The sequence below is a fragment of the Erpetoichthys calabaricus genome, chromosome 2 (assembly GCF_900747795.2).
Source record: "Erpetoichthys calabaricus chromosome 2, fErpCal1.3, whole genome shotgun sequence".
Taxonomy (NCBI): Eukaryota; Metazoa; Chordata; class Cladistia; order Polypteriformes; family Polypteridae; genus Erpetoichthys; species Erpetoichthys calabaricus.
The window spans coordinates 33,764,597-33,784,428 of NC_041395.2; the positions used below are offsets into that span (position 1 = coordinate 33,764,597).

The window sequence follows — 19,832 nt, forward strand, 5'->3', positions numbered from 1 at the left end:
AATTAGTGATGAGTGAGTGAGTGAGTGAGTCAGTCAGTCAGTCAGTCAGTCAGTGAGTCAGTGAGGGCTTTGCCTTTTATTAATTAGTATATATATATATATATATATATATATATATATATATATATATATATATATATATATATATACTACAATAAATTGAAGGTTCATGGAATTCACCTCTGAACAATTGTAGGGAATTAGTTGATCGTTGGTTCAACTAATGCCTCATAATTATAGGTTAACAGTCACCTGAGACCAATATTACTCAATACTGTTATAAATTTCAGATTTACCAAGTACATAAATAAATATGCTAGACAGATTATGACAACTAGTTCATCATTTTTCCACAGAATGACTAAAGCAATAAAATAATGAGTAGATGTTTTGATGGGCACTGCTGCCTCGCGGTAGGGAGACCTGGGTTTGTTTCCCGGGTTCTCCCTGTGTGGAGTTTGCATGTTCTCCCTTTGTCTGCGTGGGTTTCCTTCAGGCGCTCTCGTTTCCTCCCACAGTCCAAAGACATGCAGGTTAGGTGCATTGGCGATCTTTATGAAAATGTCCCTAGTGTGCGTGCTTGGTGTCTGGGTGTGTGTGTGTGTGTGCCCTGCGGTAGGCTGGCACCCTGCCCGGGGTTTGTTCCTGCCTTGTGCCCTGTGCTGGCTTGGATTGGCTCCAGCAGACCCCTGTGACCCTGTGTTGGGATATTGTGGGTTGGACAATGACTGACTGACTGTTTTGAGGGGAAGGACTAATTAACAGAGAATGAGCATAACATATTTTGACTGAGATGACAAAAGCAAATGAGAACGTAAAAAACAGCAAACAATTGTACACAGTCAGTTGCATGGATGTACAAAGCATTTGCTATTTGTTCAAAACAATGGGAATTTGCTGTTATGATGTGCACAACTAATAAGCATATATGGAGTTTGAACAAGAAGTATTTCAATTCTGATCTGAGAAATGCACCAAAGCGATTGAGAAAAACAGTAATCAATAGGACAGGCAGTATGCCACGTCACAAAACTTATCATCAGAATTGACATTAGAGTTTAATTCTCTCTTCATCCTTTTCACATGCAGTTCTAAAATTAGATACAACAACAACAACATTTATTTATATAGCACATTTTCATACAAAAAGTAGCTCAAAGTGCTTTACATAATGAAGAAAAGAAAAATAAAAGACAAAATAAATTCAAATAAGACAACATTAATTAACATAGAAAGGAGTAAGGTCCGATGGCCAGGGTGGACAGAAAAAACAAAAAAAAAACTCCAGAAGGCTGGAGAAAAAAATAAAATCTGTAGGGGTTCCAGGCCACGAGACCACCCAGTCCCCTCTGGGCATTCTACCTAACATAAATTAAATAGTCCTCTTTGTAGTTAGGGTTCTCAAGGAGTCACTTGATGCTGATGGTCATACATACTTCTGGCTTTTAATCCATCCATTATTGTTGGAACATCATGGTGCTTTGGGTAGATGGTGATGGCGCAAGCCACCACCAACAGGACACCGGAAAAGGAAACAGAAGAGAGAGTAGGGGTTAGTACAGATAAACAATGGGGTGTATTTTTTTGCATGTTGGCTTATTTTAGTTGAGAAAATGATAAAAAAAATAATATCTGTTATGTATTGTTTGCTGCCTACACTTATATTCGGTGTGGAAGAGATGATTGTTAGGTGTGCCAAGACAGTACACTGATTGGGTGCTGCTGCATCATGGATTCTGGACTTGAATCCCATACTTGTTCGTTGTTCATCTGGAGTCTGTGCTGTCACACTTGCAAAGGGTTACACAGGGAAGGATTCTGAGGTTGTACCACAGCTTTTGAGCTTTCCTATTACACCCTAAGCTAAGAAGACATCCAGTTTGGAAGACATCTGGAAGACTAGCAATGCTTTCATAAGCCCCACTCCCCTGCCCTCCTCTTCTGGGGCCTCATGCATAACGCTGTGTGTAGAATTCACACTAAATCAAAGCGGAAATGTACGTACACACAAAAAAATCCAAATGCATAAATCTGTGCGTATGCCAACTTCCACGTTTTTTTGCTACATAAATCCTGATCTTCGTGAAAATTAACTCACGTGCACGCGCCTGCCGCCACTCCCCAACTCCTCCCAGAATTACGCCTCTTTGAAAATGCATATCAATATAAATAGCCCCTTATGTTTTGACCTCTTGTTTCTTTTATGTCACAGTACATTTTCCTTCTGTCTGTGTGGCTTTTCCTCCCACATCCCTAAGTTGCGTCAGTCTACTTGGTAATTCCAGATTGGCTTGTGGATGTGTGCATGAATGGACCCTATCAGAACTGGCATGACATTAATGGTTGCTTGCTGCTATGCACCTGGCACTTTCTTTGTTGACCTCCATGTCCCAAAAAAAAAAAGAATTATATTAAATTGGCTTGAGAATATTATGTTCTTCACATTATTCTATGCCGAGAGCAGGTAGTGAAGCCGGCCTGTAAATTCACACCCAATGGTCATAGTCTGGCCTTGTCTGGACAATCTTTTCAGTGTCCTCAAGATACAGGGGATGATCAGCTGGTTTATATCTGATAGGCATTACTGCTAATTTAAAAAAAAATGATGATCCTACAGGAGTTCATCTGACTTCTGCCATGGATATTTGCAGTTTTTTAATTTTCCAATTTTGAAATTTATTATCCCTTTTTAAGGTTTATGTATATCATTTCAAAAATAAATTATTTTATTTTGTTTTTCTATAACTCCAGATTATTAGTAATGTTCATATCCATCTAGGCTGGGGTGTGTTTTCACTTTTACTGATCAATAATTTTCATTTTTCTTGGAGTATTAAATAGATTAAGTTACATCAGAAAGAAAGTGCGATTAATTCAAACCTTTCACAAACGTGAGTTATAAGAACACATTTGATGTTTATGGGTCACATTTTCTGAGCTCAGAAGGCTTTACAAGTACAGATGCACACATGTAGCACAAGAAACTTAAATGGCCTGATCAGAGTTACAAAGTGAGTCAGATGTTACAACTGAATTGGCAAATGTTATTTTTAATGTGCCATTCTTTAGCAATGCACAACAGTACAGGTCTATTAATGGACTGTATGGAGTCACAGCTTATCTAGACAGCCCTAGGATGAATGCAGGAATGACCCTTGGACAGGATACAGTTATGAACAGTCACCGAGCTGATCTTCAGGTGTCAATCAAGGTGTCAATCAGTCTAAAGTGGTCATCATTGGGAATGAATATGTGAACTCCAACCAGCAGTAACCAGGCCAGAAACCCAACCAGAATTCTTGGAGTTACAAGACAATACTGCTAACCAGTGCTCCACCATGCCGGCTTGGAAGCAAAACAAACATCTGAAAAAACAATACTGTTATCTATGTTTTTACTGATCATTATAAAGCTTGTGAAATTTCTAATTTTAAGAAATTTAATCTACTGTTAAAAAACTGCCTCTTGAATTTCAGAACATACAGTAATTATGAATAAAAAAATAGAACTTTATGTATTTTGCATGAGAAAAAACATAATCATGTGGTTTTCTCTTTTTCTTTTAGCTGATAAAAACAATTCTTGGTGATTAAAAAGACAAAAACAAGAGTTTTTGTAATGACTGGCACTTCCCTTTACTCACTGTGCATCTCTAGTACAGTAATACACGGCCATGTCTGTAGTCTGCAGGCTGTTCATCTTTAAGTACAGCATGTTGTTAGAATTGTCTCTGGTGATGGTAAATCGGCCCTCAACAGATGTTGCATACCACTGCTTGCTAGCATCAGGTCTTATTGCTGCCACCCATTCCAGTCCTTTGCCAGGTGGTTGACGAACCCAGTGCATGTAGTAGCTACTGTAGGTGAACCCTGAGGCTTTACATGATAACTGGTGTGACTGTCCGGGCAGTACAGTTACAGGATCAGATTCCTGCAGTTTTATTTCTGCAGAAACATCTAAAAAATAATAAAGAAATTTAAAGTCTGTTCAAACTCAAAACAAATTTGTCGTAGACTTATTATATGAAGCACTTACCAAAGATATACAATGTCATTAAAATCAGCATCAGGTCTATGAGCCTCATTTTGAAATAAGCTTTTGTTTGTTAGACTAACATTTAAAGCACTGAGATGCGGTACCTTTTATAGCTGCTGTTGAGATCAGATAGAAAGATGTAGTAGAGGCAACTTTGCATAAATCTCTGAATGGGAGGTGTAGATACAGTAAATCACACAGAATTGTTCTTCAGCTGTATAAGGTTTTCAGAGATGCTGTTTAATTTTTGAAACACTGAATTCACCGATGTTGAAGATTCTCTATAAATTTATATCACAACAGTCACATCACCACTGAATGTACTTAAATGTGCTAAACCTTTAGCCTGATTTTAGTACTAACTTGTGAATCTGAAAAATGCAGCTATTCTGTGTGTCAATACTGCTAGCCATGGATACATTTAGGATATCCATTCTTAGTATTTTTGAAAACATCATCATTACACTTACATCTGCTAAGTACACATCAATCATTAGATAATTATTTTAAATTTAAAATCTAACGAGTATTTGTATAATATCCAGTAAGTAATTTTGTTAGTTTAATAACAATCATAATAATGTGCAGATGGCTGGTACCCTGTCCAGGGATTGTTCCTGCCTTGTACCTAATGCTTGCTGGGTTAAGCTCCAACTTCCCCCTTGACCCATCTCAGGATAAGCAGGTTTAGAAAATGGACAAATAGATGGACAGATGATTTTATGGGGGAATACCATGGAGGACTGCACTGTTCAATGACAAACATAAAAGGACATGACTGAACTTTGCCTGAACCTGCTGAGAGAAACCAAAATCCTTCTGGAAAAATGTTGATGAAACTAAAGTAGGTCTGTTTAGCAATGTATACCAATAATTAGTTTATAGTATATGAAATTAAGCTTACCAAGTAAAGTATACAATTAAAAAGAATGTGGGATCCATAATGTAAGAGAAAGTGGGCATTACCCATCCTTCTAAGCTTTAGTGGCACATCAGACATGTAAGGGCAGCAGATATAGCAGACATCCAGCTCTGAAAATGCCCCATTTGAATTCCAAACTAAGTGACTAAACTCCAGCTTATACCAGGATCTTTTTATACTTCAGTTAATAACAAAGGTGTATATCAGAGTTGAACAGACACCTTTTTCAAGGTCCCTCTGCAGACTGCGTGAGCCAGAATGTACAAAGTGAACTCAAGCAAGAACAAAGAACTGTAAATCAATGAATGACAACTCTGATGGACAGGAGAACTTGAATATGAGGAAACACTGATTTTGTAACTGGAAGTGACTCTAATTCAATCAGGATAAGGTATACATTCCCTTTAAAATCTCTGTACTATCCTGAAGAATCTCTCTGAGGATATTGTCTGGTTCTCTCTGGTGGTTTCTCTTGAGAACTCTGAGGGAACTCTCATGGGACCTCTTTCTTTCATTCTCCAAAATGACTGAAAACCTCTGAAACCTGCTTTCTTCCTTGGGAGCCTGCAATAAGTGTATAAGTTTAATATGTCACTGTGCTCTGTGCAAATGTAGTTTATAAATCTGCCTTTTTCATGTACAGAGCCAGATTTAGCACAGGGGTTCACCATTTAAGAACTGCTAGGCAAAGCATAAGACAAGACAGATAAAGACAGCTGGGGAAAAGTGCACTATTTTTCGTCTGTCAGAGTCAGCATGAAATTGTATTCTCTTTGCATTGTTTGGAATGGCATGATTCACCTAAGCAGGTGCCTGCACATAAAGAAAGAGTATAAAGCCTTGGAACATTGCCCGGTACACCTTTGAAGCCGACGGACGGGTGAGAGATAACATCATCCAATCCTGAAAATCCTTCCAACGCAGTGACGAAAATGGCAGACTCTACACATCGGGTCCCCATTTCTAAAGGTCTTGCTATTGGCTTCCTTTGTCTGTTATGCAGCGTATGCCATCATTAAAGAAAGCTACGTTATTTATCCTATGTTATTTCTTACCGCCATATCACTAAGGGAGGAGTATTGCATTTTTATATTATATCTTGTGACAGATAGAGGTCTCCGTGACCCCTTGAACCCTCAGATTAGACGTCAGACACCAGATAAAAGTCCAAATATTGGTTTATTAATAATAATTATAATAATAATTGTGCACAAAGCACCCTCCTCTCCACAATACTCAATAATATTAACAACAACAATAAACAATATTCCTCCACACTCCCAGACGCGTTGCCACCCAGCTCAGCTCGATGTCTGGGATTTCCCATAGTCCTTTTATAGTCCTTGATCCGGAAGTGTTTCGCTCTCTGTCCACGTGACTAGGAACACTTCCGGGTCATATAAAAACTCTTCTTCACCCCAGAGACACGTCGTTTCCTGTCATGTGATCATGACACACCTCCGGGTTATAGGGCACATAAGAGTCCGACAGCCTCCCTACAGCGACTCTTGGTGGCCTCCATGGTATCCAGCAGGGCTGTGCATATAAACTACAGAGTCCATGATGCCCTGCTGGAATTCGGGGCACGTCCACGCTGCTGGGAGAGCTCCTCCTGGCGGCCTGGGGGTGAAGGCCGGAGTAGAAAGCCGGCAATCCTTCACAATCTATATAGTTTTGGGTTATGTAACACGCAGCTATTACAAAAGAACTCATTCCCTCTGCTGCATACAAATGGCGACAAGGGTGGGATTGTGGCTAAATTACTAACCGCATCATATTTATAATGTATCATATATATAAAATACGCTTCTGATAATGACGGCGAGGAGGGTCTTGGTCAAGTACTAAAATTAATGGGATGGTCACGCATACAGTCATGGACTCCCGTGGCCGAGTTATACTGCTCCAAATGCCTGGCCCAAACTGGAAGGGAATATTAATCCTGTGAAAGTGCAAGAGGCGGTCTTGGAACATGGGCTACAGTGCTGGGGCAAGAAAGAACAGATAGCTGCTGGTGAATTGGGGTAGCTTCTACGAATCGCATTACACGGGTTGAACTTAAAAGTCCAAAGTATGATTATAGAATGTGGGGAAAATTTACAAGAGAAACAAATTATCTCTTGAGCGTGCATGGAAAATGCCACATCCTGATCAGACAAGTGGAAAATAAATGCTCTATCTTAGCAATATGCTTAGTGCAGGATAAAAAAAAAAAAACAACATCCGTGTCCTCTTTAAAAGTGCAAGCCATAATGCAAGGTGATTGGAATCCAGAAACATGGGATGGAGCTGTAAATTAATTCTGATTAGTTAAAATGATGTCTTGGAGAAAAAAAAAAGATGAAACAGAGCCAGACGCAATAAAATGTAAAATAACAGTTTTGAAATTATAGACACAAGACTGGTTGTCCGGAATAAAGCGAAACAGCACTTGGGAGGACAACACAGATTAATCAGCTGCCGTATGGATTTCCAAGGCCTGCTAGAGAAAATAAGTGTTGTGTTGGGGAACACTTTTTTCAATAAGTTACACTGTTAACCATTAGAAAAAATGTCTTGTAAAGTTATGAAGAACTATGCGTTATTAAGAGTAAATGCATGTAGGCATGCGTTTATGTTACCTTGTCGTCAGACAAGTCACCCATGCAGCAGGGGCTGACAGTCAGTTACTTAAAGATGAACAATGTAAATGCCGATAAAATCCATAAAGTCTCAATTGCTGTCACTAAAACAATTGTAGAAATCTTTAATGGCATAAAAGCAGCTTGATATAATCCAAAATACATGAATCGTCCGCCTGTTAAAAACGCAGTTTGTGAGCTGTGCAGTTGTTGCTGTCACGCTGCCCAGGTTAATGCAGTAACCCCCAACCCTGATAAGTGTCATGAAACGTGTGTTAAACAAATACTGATAATTGCAGGACATCAAAAACGCAGAGAAACTATGAAGTTATTGAAGTTATCTTATAAGTATTGCCTAAATTAAAAACGTGTTATAAGCTAGTGTTAAAAAGGAAACTGAAGACTGTGTACACAAATAACCCTAAAATATAAAGAGCTCTAACTTAAATTGGAAAAAGAAGAAATAAATTTGGTTTTAACTTTGCAATAAGAAGCATGCCTCTGTTACCTTCTTGTGAATACTGGCCATACTTTAGGAAGGTATTAATTGGATAAGTGTGGATTTAAAATGAGACAACTTCTCACATGAAAAAGAAATATGATTATATACAAACTTGGGTTAAAGTAAATAAAAATGTCTCCACTTTTGTTTAAAACTAGTCATTAATGTGCAAAACATTTTTCCTTTTAAACCCTGATCAAGGCTAAAGGAAAAAATACTCTTTTTATAATAATAAAAGAGAAGGGAGACAATTTCTTGCAAGAAACGGAATGTGCCTGATGTACGTGAATGGAGGTTGTGTATTTCAGGAACTGTTATGGTAAAGATTGTGGTGATGCAGTGGTTAGCACACTTTCCCACCAATAGGAAATGAAGGTTCAAGCACGTATGTTTTCCTTGTTGACTCACTATATTCTCTATGACTGTGTAGCTTTTTCTGGGAATGCTTTCTTGTTGTGGAATTGTGCCTCGTGATTTCCCAATGGTTGGATTCACCTTGTTGTTGCTGAATTGGATCGCCACGGAAATATTTTTCCTTGATTGTCACTGAATCGATTCACCACAGAGTTTCCATGATCTGGTGACCAGCAGTAATATGAAACTGAGCTAGATGTGCTCCTAATTTGAAAAAAGTAATACCAGCTTGCATCCTGAGAAGTTGTTTGATGGTCATGATAAGCAAATATAAGCATGAAAGGCAAGAAGTGTTTAAAGTGCGTTGAATGGTGAAAACTTACAAAAAAAAAAAAAGCACAACCTCGAGTGAGTTTATAGTGCGTATGATAGAGATCTCTGTGAATGAACTGAATATGATAATATATTTTGTTAAAAACAATGTATGAAAATAAGTGATGATATTTGAAAGAATGAAGCAATTTCTAAGTGTGTAGGACTGACTGCAAAGATGAGAGTCTACTGTTAAGAGACAGTGGAGACTGTCGTTTGTGAAAAGTTGCTTTCTTCAGTGTCCTGAATATGTCTAAACAACTTCTGCCTTAGCCAAGTAAACTACTTGGGCATGAAGTGGGATAAAATCAAGTAAAGAAAAATAAAAGATTAAATACTGTTGTTCAGAGTCTGGGGTGGCAGATGCTCTCATTTGTCATTATTTGTAAGTCTGTGTCCATTAAAAGTCTGTACTTCTTTGTCTGTCAGCTGACTAATCAATAATGTGAAGCAGATGGGGGACGCCCCACATAATGACATAGTAATAGGGGATGATATCCAAATTTTATACATTGTAATACATGTGAATGTTTAAAAAAAAGTGAGCTTGGAATGTCATTGATGAAGCCTAGAATGCAGTGATAAATAAAGCCATGACCTACTGACCCTGCTGAGGTTTTAGTGAAGCCAAAAGGACAGCTTGTACCATGGTCAGTTAAGAATTAAAACATCTGAATTTCAATAAAGTATTATAAGCATAAAAAATATGTAACTTCAAAACTATAGTTGTTCTTTTTCTCCAGATTCAGCAAACACCCTGTGATCAATGGATGAAACACACAGGATATTCATATACAAGCTGGAAGAAATAGTTTAACAGCAAGTTTGGGCAGAGAAATTAGATGTAATCTGACCAACGAGTGGTAAATGTTTGATTATCGATCACAGATTAATGAACAGCAATTACTGGAACTATTTCCTTGCATGCTGATTAGTTGTGCAAGTGTAAGGGTATGATATAACATCCTGTATAATAAAATGTTTAAATGATAAAATAATTGTAAGGTGCAAACAGGCTAAATATTGCTATATTAAACTAAAGTAGACTCTTCCTCTAGTCTTATCCAATACAGTAAAGAGGTCTTACTTATTTTGATGTATGGGAAAGGATTATTATTAATACTTCAGTAATAATGAAATGTATTAGAACTGAAATGCATGCATTCATTTGTATCTGTTAGTGATTAATTTTATGAAGATTTGTTGTTACATCAATGTATTAAGGTTAGTGCTCAGTGATAATGCACATAGTTGAATGGATTGTTAAGTCAGTTATACATCAGGAAATTTATGTTACAAGGGAATAATTCAAATGTTTAATATTAAATATGTAACATCTTGTTATAATTTAAGACACCTGTGATGGATAACTGATGCAATGTGTTTATTTTGAAGAAACATTTTCACTAGCCGGATTAAAATGTAATAACTTGACATATAAATTTATCTCTAACTGTGGTTGTCTATTTTTTCCAAATTCTTTTCATTCTGCTGCTCTGATGCTTTGATTTTTGATAATAACTAACCTGAATGCTGTGACATGTAATCACACTCTCACCTCCTCAGAAACATTTTATTTCACAAGGAAATGCACCTGCTCTTTGTGCAAGAAGCACATTAAGAATTAATTTGCTGCCTTTTTGAGATGCTATGTCAAGATTTCTGCTTTTACTATATCCTCAGAGTTGAAAATCAGCTTGTGGGGCAATGATGGGGGCTCATTTTGTTATGTGTTGTTACAGCTGTCTGTCAGGGAAGTTACCTGCCCTTCAACTCAACTACAAAAGTTAATTTTATCTCACAATGACAAATAAAATTTTGCCTTCTTTCTGAATATAACCTTATAATTGGTATGGATACGAATGCCTTTATTGACGTATCTTTAGATCAATCCCCTCCCTTGAAAATTCAATGCATCCCTCCATCTTCTTCTTCGCTAGTGCAATGCATGGCTGACCTTAATTTGCTTGATTCCTCTTGTTTTTTTAAACAATATTGTAAAGGATTTTTTTTTCTTTCCCTTCTCTCACTACAAATCTTTATATTGGATTGATTATATTTTTATATCTAAATATCTTGTATCCTTGTGCGTTAATTCTTTCACATCCTCTTCCATCATTATGACATCACAGACAAACACATCTTCTACTTTATTTACTTCTTTTAATTTTGAAGGCTTGGAATGGAATTATAATCTCTCACTCTTACAAAACAGCAAATTTAAAGAACAGGTATCCACTAAACTGGACAAGTTCACAGCCTGTAATGTTAAATCAGTTCAAGGCACCAGTTTTGTTTGAATGCTCATTAAGGGGTTTATTTTTGGTTTTTCTATTTCTTTCACTTCTAATTTTGCCACATTATGCACAAGAATATTTCTGAGTTCGAGTTATAGCTGAATAATTTGGAATCAATCCAGGCTTAGCCTATCAGGTTCAGTACATGAAGCTTGCATTTCTCAATCCAGAACAGAAATCAATGGGCCTCATTTACGTGAGCTGAATTTCAGATACATTATACTAGGGTGCAAGTTTATACTCAAGGTACATTTTTAACTCTCAGGATGTACAAATAAGATTCTTTTTCAATCAATATCTAACAAATCAAAATGTTTAAATAATACCAAAAACACTCTTGAAATTAGTGATATTTTTGTGAATTTCTATAATGATTTTTCTCTTCTTTAGCTATACCTAAACTTTCTTTGGATGATGCTTTGTGACTGGAAGCTCCTGTTACTATCAGTAAGTTTACTGATGCTCTCAAATCTTTTTCTAAAGGGAAGTCTCTGGTGACCAAAGAGAATTCAATCAGAACTAATGCTAACCTTTTGGCCTCATCTAGTTCAACGTTTATTTTAGATTCTTTTCTCTGCCACAAATTTAGAGATTCACCCTTTTATAAACTCCTTATCTCTATTATTTTAAAGCAGCATAAGGACTCAACTGTGTATTTTAATTACTGGTCCCTGTCATTGATGAATACAGACATGAGATTACTAGCAAAAGCGTTAGCTTGTTATCTAAAATAGTCATTATTAGACAAATAAATCCTATCCAACAGGTTTTATTCCATTTTTCCATGCTGCTATTTGCACACATCTTTTTTCTTACTATTAACAACGACTCTTCTATAGGCATCCCTGCTGCACTTTTTTCATTGAGCTGAATGTTTATTTAAATGTGTAAAGTGAAAATAGAGCATACTGTGTACTATTGTCACACATGTTCACATTATCTCAGAAGAGGATAATTCCATGCCAGACCAGGTAGTGGTAGAGTGCACTGATCCTTTCTCTCTTTCTTCTGCAGACTATCTACCGGACATTCAGCCTGGACCCGAAGATGACACTTCCGGTTCCGGCCCCCGATGACATCACTTCCAGTTCCAGGTTCGATGATGTCACTTCTTGCTCTGATCCATTGACATCACTTCCTATAACTGGCTTTGAAAATGGCATTTTGTTTTTTCAAATCAGTTCAGTTGTGGACTCAAGCCTGTAAAGAGATATTGTTCCTTTTTTTTGTGTCTTTGCTCTACCAAGTCTTCAAATATACAGGGTGGCTACCCCAAAACCTTTTTATGGTTTCATTTGTGTTATTTGACACTATATACTGTATCTGCAAAGTCATTTAATGTACAAATCACTATAAAGCATTTTTTTTATTAGTTACCATAGTTACAGTTACCATGTATTACAGTTTACTGCTTTGGTGCAATTCTTGAAACATAATTTACGTTTGCACAACAGTATGTGCATTTCTCAGAACAATATGTGCAAACTGCTAAACACAGTGTATTACCTGCAAAGCAAGTAACTTGCTCAAAATGGTTAGTTTATGCCCCGAAAGCAAATATTTGTGTCAGTGAAACTGTCAGTGACATCAGAATGACAAATCCTTGCACCATTGCCTAAGAACAAGATGGTCAAAATGCATGATCATGTTTTCAGTATAATTGTTTGGTCTGTACTGAAACTTTTGACAAGGATTATGGTAATACTTTAAAAAATTTTTTTTTTGTAATATTTTAGGTAATAGGCAGGCTCCATTGTAGGCATGGAGCTGGACAGTTTGACATCTGTGGCAGAGTGACAGGCGCTGAGCAGGCTCCTGTCAATCATGGAGAATCCACTGCATCCACTAAACAGTATCATCTCCAGACAGAGGAGCAGCTTCAGCGACAGACTGCTGTCACTGTCCTGCTCCACTGACAGACTGAGGAGATCGTTCCTCCCCCACACTATGCGACTCTTCAATTTCACCCGGGGGAACTACTACACAAGATTATTGACTGTTAAACCTGCTTCGCACTCTCCACCTTGCATCTATCTATCTATCTATCTATCTATCTATCTATCTATCTATCTATCTATCTATCTATCTATCTATCTATCTATCTATCTATCTATCTATCTATCTATCTATCTATCTATCTATCTATCTATCTATCTATCTATCTATCTATCTATGTATAATAATAATAATAATAATACATTTAATATAATACATAATTCATACAAAGATGAAAATTAGAGTTGAACAGACATCTTTCCTAAGGCCCCTCTGCAGACTTTTTGAGCCAGAAAGCGCATAATGGACTCAAGCAAAAATGAAGACTGGTTAATCAATGAATGCCAGCTCTGATGGACAGATGAACTTGAAATGACTTTAATCCAATTAGGAGAAGTTGTACATTCCCTTAAAACTCTCTGCACTAGCCTGAAAATTTTCTCAAGTGATGTTTTCTGGCTCTCTCAGGTGTCTATCTCAAGGGAACTCTGAGGGAACTCCCATGGAACCTCTGAAATCTGCACTTTGAAACTAAATAGCTCTGAGCCACTCTTTCTTGGGGGAGCTCAAGCCGATCCAGTTTGCCAAGCTAAACACTGAACTCATCTGAAGGCTGGGAAGCAGCCATTACTTCAAGACGGGAACTTCAACATTTAAACTCTTGTGCCAGAAAGAGTAATACTTTTTGATAGAAGTTGCAGACAATATACTGTAGCAAAGAGACTAACTGAGAAAAGCACTACACACCACAAACAAAGGATCACACAGCAAAGAGAAAGAGTGCAATCCAATGCAAAAATAATCCTCCATTTAAACCCAGAGCAGGAACAGAGCAACAACTCCACACAACATTGGACATCATCTTTAAAGTCATGGGAATGTAAATCTATTTATATGTGCCAGGATAAATTAGAACTCTAAATGCCAAAGTAAACAGCCAGACTCTGTATGTTATATGTTTGTCTGTCTGGTCTGTCTTAGGTGTCAAGATATACGTATATGCAGTTATTACATTTCTATAATCCTTGTGTTTATCAATCCATCATATTATTCTGTTTTTAAATTTTTTAAATGAGTGTGCTTCAGTTACCTTGATATACATCTGAAGGCCAGAGGTCTGCCTTCTACAGAGAAAGTTAAGATAAATAAAGTAGAAACCTTGCCAAATTATTTAATAAATTATGGGCATTGCTGAAGGCAAGATCAGTAACTGATTAATTAACTGAGTGACATCTTTCCATTTCCTACATTTATTGGTGTTCCTCTGGGTGGGCACGATAAATCACACTTGTTCCAACTCTTTCCCATACAAAGGGGCCGCTTTATTGAATATTGTGCTGAAGGTCTTGAACGTATTAAAGGAATCATGAAATCAGTGGGTGAACAGGACATTTAAGAGGGAAATGAGCAACCCAGTGTTAAAAAGTCAGGGGTCCTCCAACAGGACAATGACCCAAAACATGCACCTAAAAGCACATAAGTGAAAAAGGTAAAATGGACCACATTAAACTGACCAGAGATTAGTCCTGATGTCAATCTCATTAAAATCCTTTGAAATGAGCTGAAATCTGCCTTTGGGAAAAATGAAACCTGCAAACATTCAAGAGTAGAACAAACTTCAGGTGAAGAGAGAGAGAAATTACATCCTTTGTTGCAACCAGAACTTGGCCAGTCTGATTAATTTATACCTTATTATACCGGCTCATTGTGTATATATAATACAAACTGATTCTACCGGTCCTTGTTTTCTTATTATCAAATTTGTGAGGTCTTCAGACTGCCAACTTATTCTGAGGAAGGCACACCGTGTTGAAAATATTGTCTTTGAAAGGTCTTCTTGTACATGGAATTCATTCCTGTTGCAGTGCATCACAGAGAAGGTATGACATCAGTTGTTTAAAAAGTATGCCCTGCAACATTTCAGCAATATTTACATTATCCCACTAAACTGAAAATAAGCTTCACATCAGCAAACTCCTTAGTCAACCCAGGGCACTGGATGCCATGTGACAGCTTCTCACCCTAAAGAGCCTTTAGGTTGAGTTTGATCGATGTGCTGATTTTAATCAGCACATTGTTATTCAAGTTTACATTAAAATTATGGCCTAAAATTTGTTTCCTTCAGGTTACTGATGTGCTAAAGTAGTTTATTGTTGTCTAGCATTCATTACTGAGATGGTTTTTATGCATTAAAATGTCAATGATCTCAATGTCTTCTACAACCGGTTTGACTACCCTGCTCCTGCCTTAACTCCCACTAACTCAACCAGCCACCACCCCTTCCCTCACAGCGACTCATCCACACCACTTCCGAAGCTGTCAGCCTAGATCATGCATCCTTCTCTCCACCACCAACAAAGCAGCATGTCTGTTGGTAATTACAGCCCCCCAGCTTCCCCTTCCCCTGCTTCTCACACCATCACTGCTGATCAGCTAAGAGGAAAGCTGAGGAGACTGCACCCTAGGAAGACAGATGGCCCAGATAAGGTGTGCCCAAGACGTCTAAGGGCCTGTGCTGCTGAGCTGGCAGAACCCATTCAGCACATTTACAACCATGAGCCTGTGACTGGGGAGGGCCCACACACTTTGGAAGACCTCATGTCTCATCCCAAGATAATGAGATCCAGTGAACTCAATGACTTCAGGCCTGTGGCCTTAAAATCCCATATTATGAAGACCCTGGAGCGACTACTTCTTCATTTCCTCAGACCACAGGTGAATCACGCACTAGACCCCCTACAGTTTACCTATCAAGAGAATGCGGGTGTGGATGATGCCATTCTCTGCCTTTTCCACCTGCCCAATCACATCTAGACAAAGGATGTAGTGCTGTGAGTATCATGTTCTTTTACTTTTCCAGTGTTGGTGGTTACCAGTACTCTTTATTTATGCCGTGGTGTACTGGGGGTGGTAGCTTAAAAAAGAGAAACCACAGAGTGTTTTGACAAGCTGATCAGGTGTGCAGGATCTGTGGTTGGTATAGAAATGGACTCTCTGGTGACAGTTCCAGAGAGAAGGACACTAGGCAAGGATGTGTTCACAGCACTAACTGTCAAAGTTAAATCACAAAGCCAGTCCAAGATGAGAATACCTTTATTGACACATATGTGGAGTTACTCAGTACATGGAAAGATATAACTGACTTACAGATGCTGGTTACACTTCTTAAATACACTTGTCAATTACAGAAGTGTGTGATTAGTTTCATTTCTCAAGTCCTCACTAGTTACTGATAAACAGGACCCTTGGAGTCAGGATTCTGTAAAATTCAACTCTCACATACCCCAAATATTTCTTCATTCTTCCCCAACCTCACTAGCCATCTGCTTAAATTTTCTAAATGTGTGCTCCTGGTTGGCATTAACACAAATGCTGCTCTAAATCCATTGTTAGACAGATTGCTGTTGACAAGTGCACTCACCACTCTACATTTTAATCAAGTAATTTTACTGGTAATCTTAATTTAATTGATTTATTTCATTTACTTCATCCATCTGCCAGAGAATTCTTTTTCCTCTTCCTGCTACAATTCACACTTGATCATATTTTCGTTTCTCCTACTCTTGATTTGATGCCTCAATATCCTTATCTGCCTTACCAGATTACAAATGTAACTATTTGCATTTGCATCTTCATGTTCTTGCATCCAGTGCTATGAGATGGAAATTCAATACAGCTTTTCCTAAAAACAAAGTTTCTAGGATTCAATGTTGGCTCAGTGGATAATGCTGATGCGCTTTGAGAGGTAATTAAATTTTTATGCTGTCTCTTTTTCCTCACATTTGGCATGCACTAAGCTTAGAATAAAGGACCCCGAATCTAAGCTTTCATCCCTGGAAAGAGCACGCCCTCTTCTGGGCAACAAAGATCATGAACTTATAATTGCTAACATGAGAACTGAGGTCAATATTATTTTAGTTCAAAGAGTCAAATTCGTAATTCTTTACACTTGGTCTTACTATTAAGTCTTAGGGTCCAAGCCAAGCAGGATGTTTACTTTCCAAATCAAGAAAAATGCCTCTTTTGTCCACATACCTTCAATCCTAACTAAATCTAATTCACTTTTTCAAGTAATCCCCAGATAATCAATAAAGACTTTGAAGTTTACTACTCCAAACTGTTTACTGACACCCCTAGTGCCACTCTCCCAAATATTAAACCATTCCTTGATGACCTTCTAATTCCACATCTTACAGGGAAATAGGCATCCTTCTAGATGATCCCTATTTCGTTAGCTGAACTTAACAAGGTTTTTGACTCTTTAAGTACTGGGAAGGCCCCAGGCATGGATCCGAGGTAATGTCTGACTTTTGGAAATAACTCTTCTCAGTCCCCCTCTTTAAGATAATTAATAAAGCTGTCTCTTCTGGACATATAAACCCTAACAGTTAACATGGCAGTTATTACCTGTCACGCATGTGTGCGAGAGGATCACCTTTCAGGCTCACCTAAGGTATGTGGTACCACCCTGGGAAGAGAGGAGGCACTGTTATTAAAAATCGTGTCACCTTTTTCCCCACACAGCCCTGAAAAACCACCCATTCAGGGCAAAAAAGCAAAGAAGGCCTCTCCCCTTCAGGTCTGCTCAGTATTTCAGACCCAACTGCTATACAGAGCAAGAGAGAAAGAGTGCGTCCTGCATAAAGATCACTATATCAAGGGAATCTTCCCAATGAGAGAGTGCCAATGAGCATGTGTTTTATTTAACATTTTCTTTTCTGTTGGAATTAAACGTGGTTTTGCCCGGTTGGCCCCCCAAGTATCTAGAGTTTGCCCTGCTTCATCATTTGCACCAATACATTTTTTACATTTAAAACAAGGTAAGGATCTAATGTTTTGTCACAATCCCCCCATCTCTCTTATAACTCTAACATAAAGTTCTGGACCACTGCTTACGCAAAGTCATTAATACATTAATCCATCCTAACTAGTCTGACTTCATATGCTCACAGTTAGACTCTGATATCATGCACAGACTTTTGCAAATTATTGATTCAATTCCTTTTCTTTTGAGCTCTGCTGCTCTTCTTTCCCTTGATACCAAGAAGGTTTTAGACTGCATGAAGTGGCAGTTCTTTTGGAAAGTTATGGACAGAATGGGCTTTGGTACGAGTTTTGTAAATTTAGTTAAGATTCTTTATTTTTCCCCTTTCCTTGATCCTCCTGTCCAATTCTTATGTCGGTTTTCACTTCCCTGTTAGTAGGTTAGCAAGAAAGGGCTTAGCGCTTGTCCCCCACTTCTTTTCAATTTGTATCTCAACTTCTCTCAATTTCTATCTATAACTCACAGCTACCAACCCCAATTAACAGTCTAATTCTAGTCAGATAATATCCTTATGTTCTGATGATGTCCTTCTCTACTTAGGTAATGCCCCAACTGATATCCACTGTGTGTTCAAGCAGTTCCAGTCATTTGAAGCTTTACCTCATTACCAGATAAAATGGACTAAACCTTCTCTTTTGCATCTTAATGATATGTGCCATCAGGCCCTCCTCACCCTGTTCTGTTGAGGGGAGACAAGCAAAACAAGAACAGAGGGTGAAATCCTTGCACGTGTACTGTCTCAGGGACATAATGGGAATCATTTTGCAAAACATGTCAATAATAGTAGAGTAGGCCAGCACCACCTTCTTGTTTACTCTGCTCAAGCAGAGGCATGTACGCTAGTTGGAATACATCAGCCTCATTACAGATGGGTGAATACCAAAAACCTCATCTTCAGCGAGTTTGTGTCAGGTCAGTAGGAAGACCCAAGCTGTGTCTGAAAAATATCTGCAAGTAAGTTTTCAAGGCTCTCACCATTAACACCAACACTTGCCAGTCACTTGCCTCTGACAGAAATGCCTGGAAGCAGAAGCTTGAGAAAGCTCTCTCCAGGTATGAAACCAACCTCACTCAGCATGTGGAAGAGAAGAGAACCAACAGACAAGGCTACCCCAAGTAGTATAGTATAGTATAGTATAGTATAGTATAGTATAGTATAGTATAGTATAGTATAGTATATTATAGTATAGTATAGTATAGTATAGTATAGAATTCTTATTTTGTTCTCTATTGTCCATTCACATTTATGACTCTGACTATCCAATAAATGCCAAGTGAACATCAAATAGAAATAAAATTAATTGTGATTGCTAAGTTTAGTAAATATAGTTTTATCATTAACAACAAGGCTTTAAATGTATCATACTGAACAAGTGTCATGTCTACATTTAATTGTTTGCTGCACGTTTCCAGCAGTGCCCTAATGAGCAGAAGATGATTCCTGAGGCCGGAGACCCCAAGATGTCATAAACCAATGTGATGAGCGGTTAAAGGCTGAGCTGAGACTCAACAAAGGTACGCACAGTTGTAAGCAGGGATCAGAAGAAAAGAATTCAAGAAACTAAATATCTACATGTTTTATTATCTATAAGGCAGGATTGTTATTTGAAAGGCTGATATTGATTTTGTACACAGACTAGAAGTGAAGAAAAGGAAAAACAAAAATAATGAGAAAATCAAAACATTCAACCATTACAAAAGCAAAAGAGAGGAAAACAAGGACTCAGTAAAAGCAGAATAAAGAGCTTAATCAGTGAATGCCTAGTTTTATAAACTGTGTGTAATGAATCAGCTCTGTCCTGAATGCAGAATTACAGAGGCACTTTTTTTAGAGAAAAGAAGAATTTCCTAGTTGGTTTAATATTTTAGTTATTTGAAAGACTAAGGAAGTACTGCATGTATTTATGTA

General features: G+C 37.8%; 1 gene segment (V, D, J or C); it reads right to left on the bottom strand.

The window, feature by feature from the left end:
- Positions 1 to 4,124, bottom strand: part of LOC114645119 (Ig heavy chain V region 914-like) — a 107,354-nt gene extending 103,230 nt beyond the window's left edge. Inside the window, 1 exon segment of the V gene segment in view lies at positions 4,036 to 4,124. Within this exon segment, the coding sequence occupies positions 4,036 to 4,084 (49 nt within the window).
- Positions 4,125 to 19,832: the final 15,708 nt, after the last annotated feature.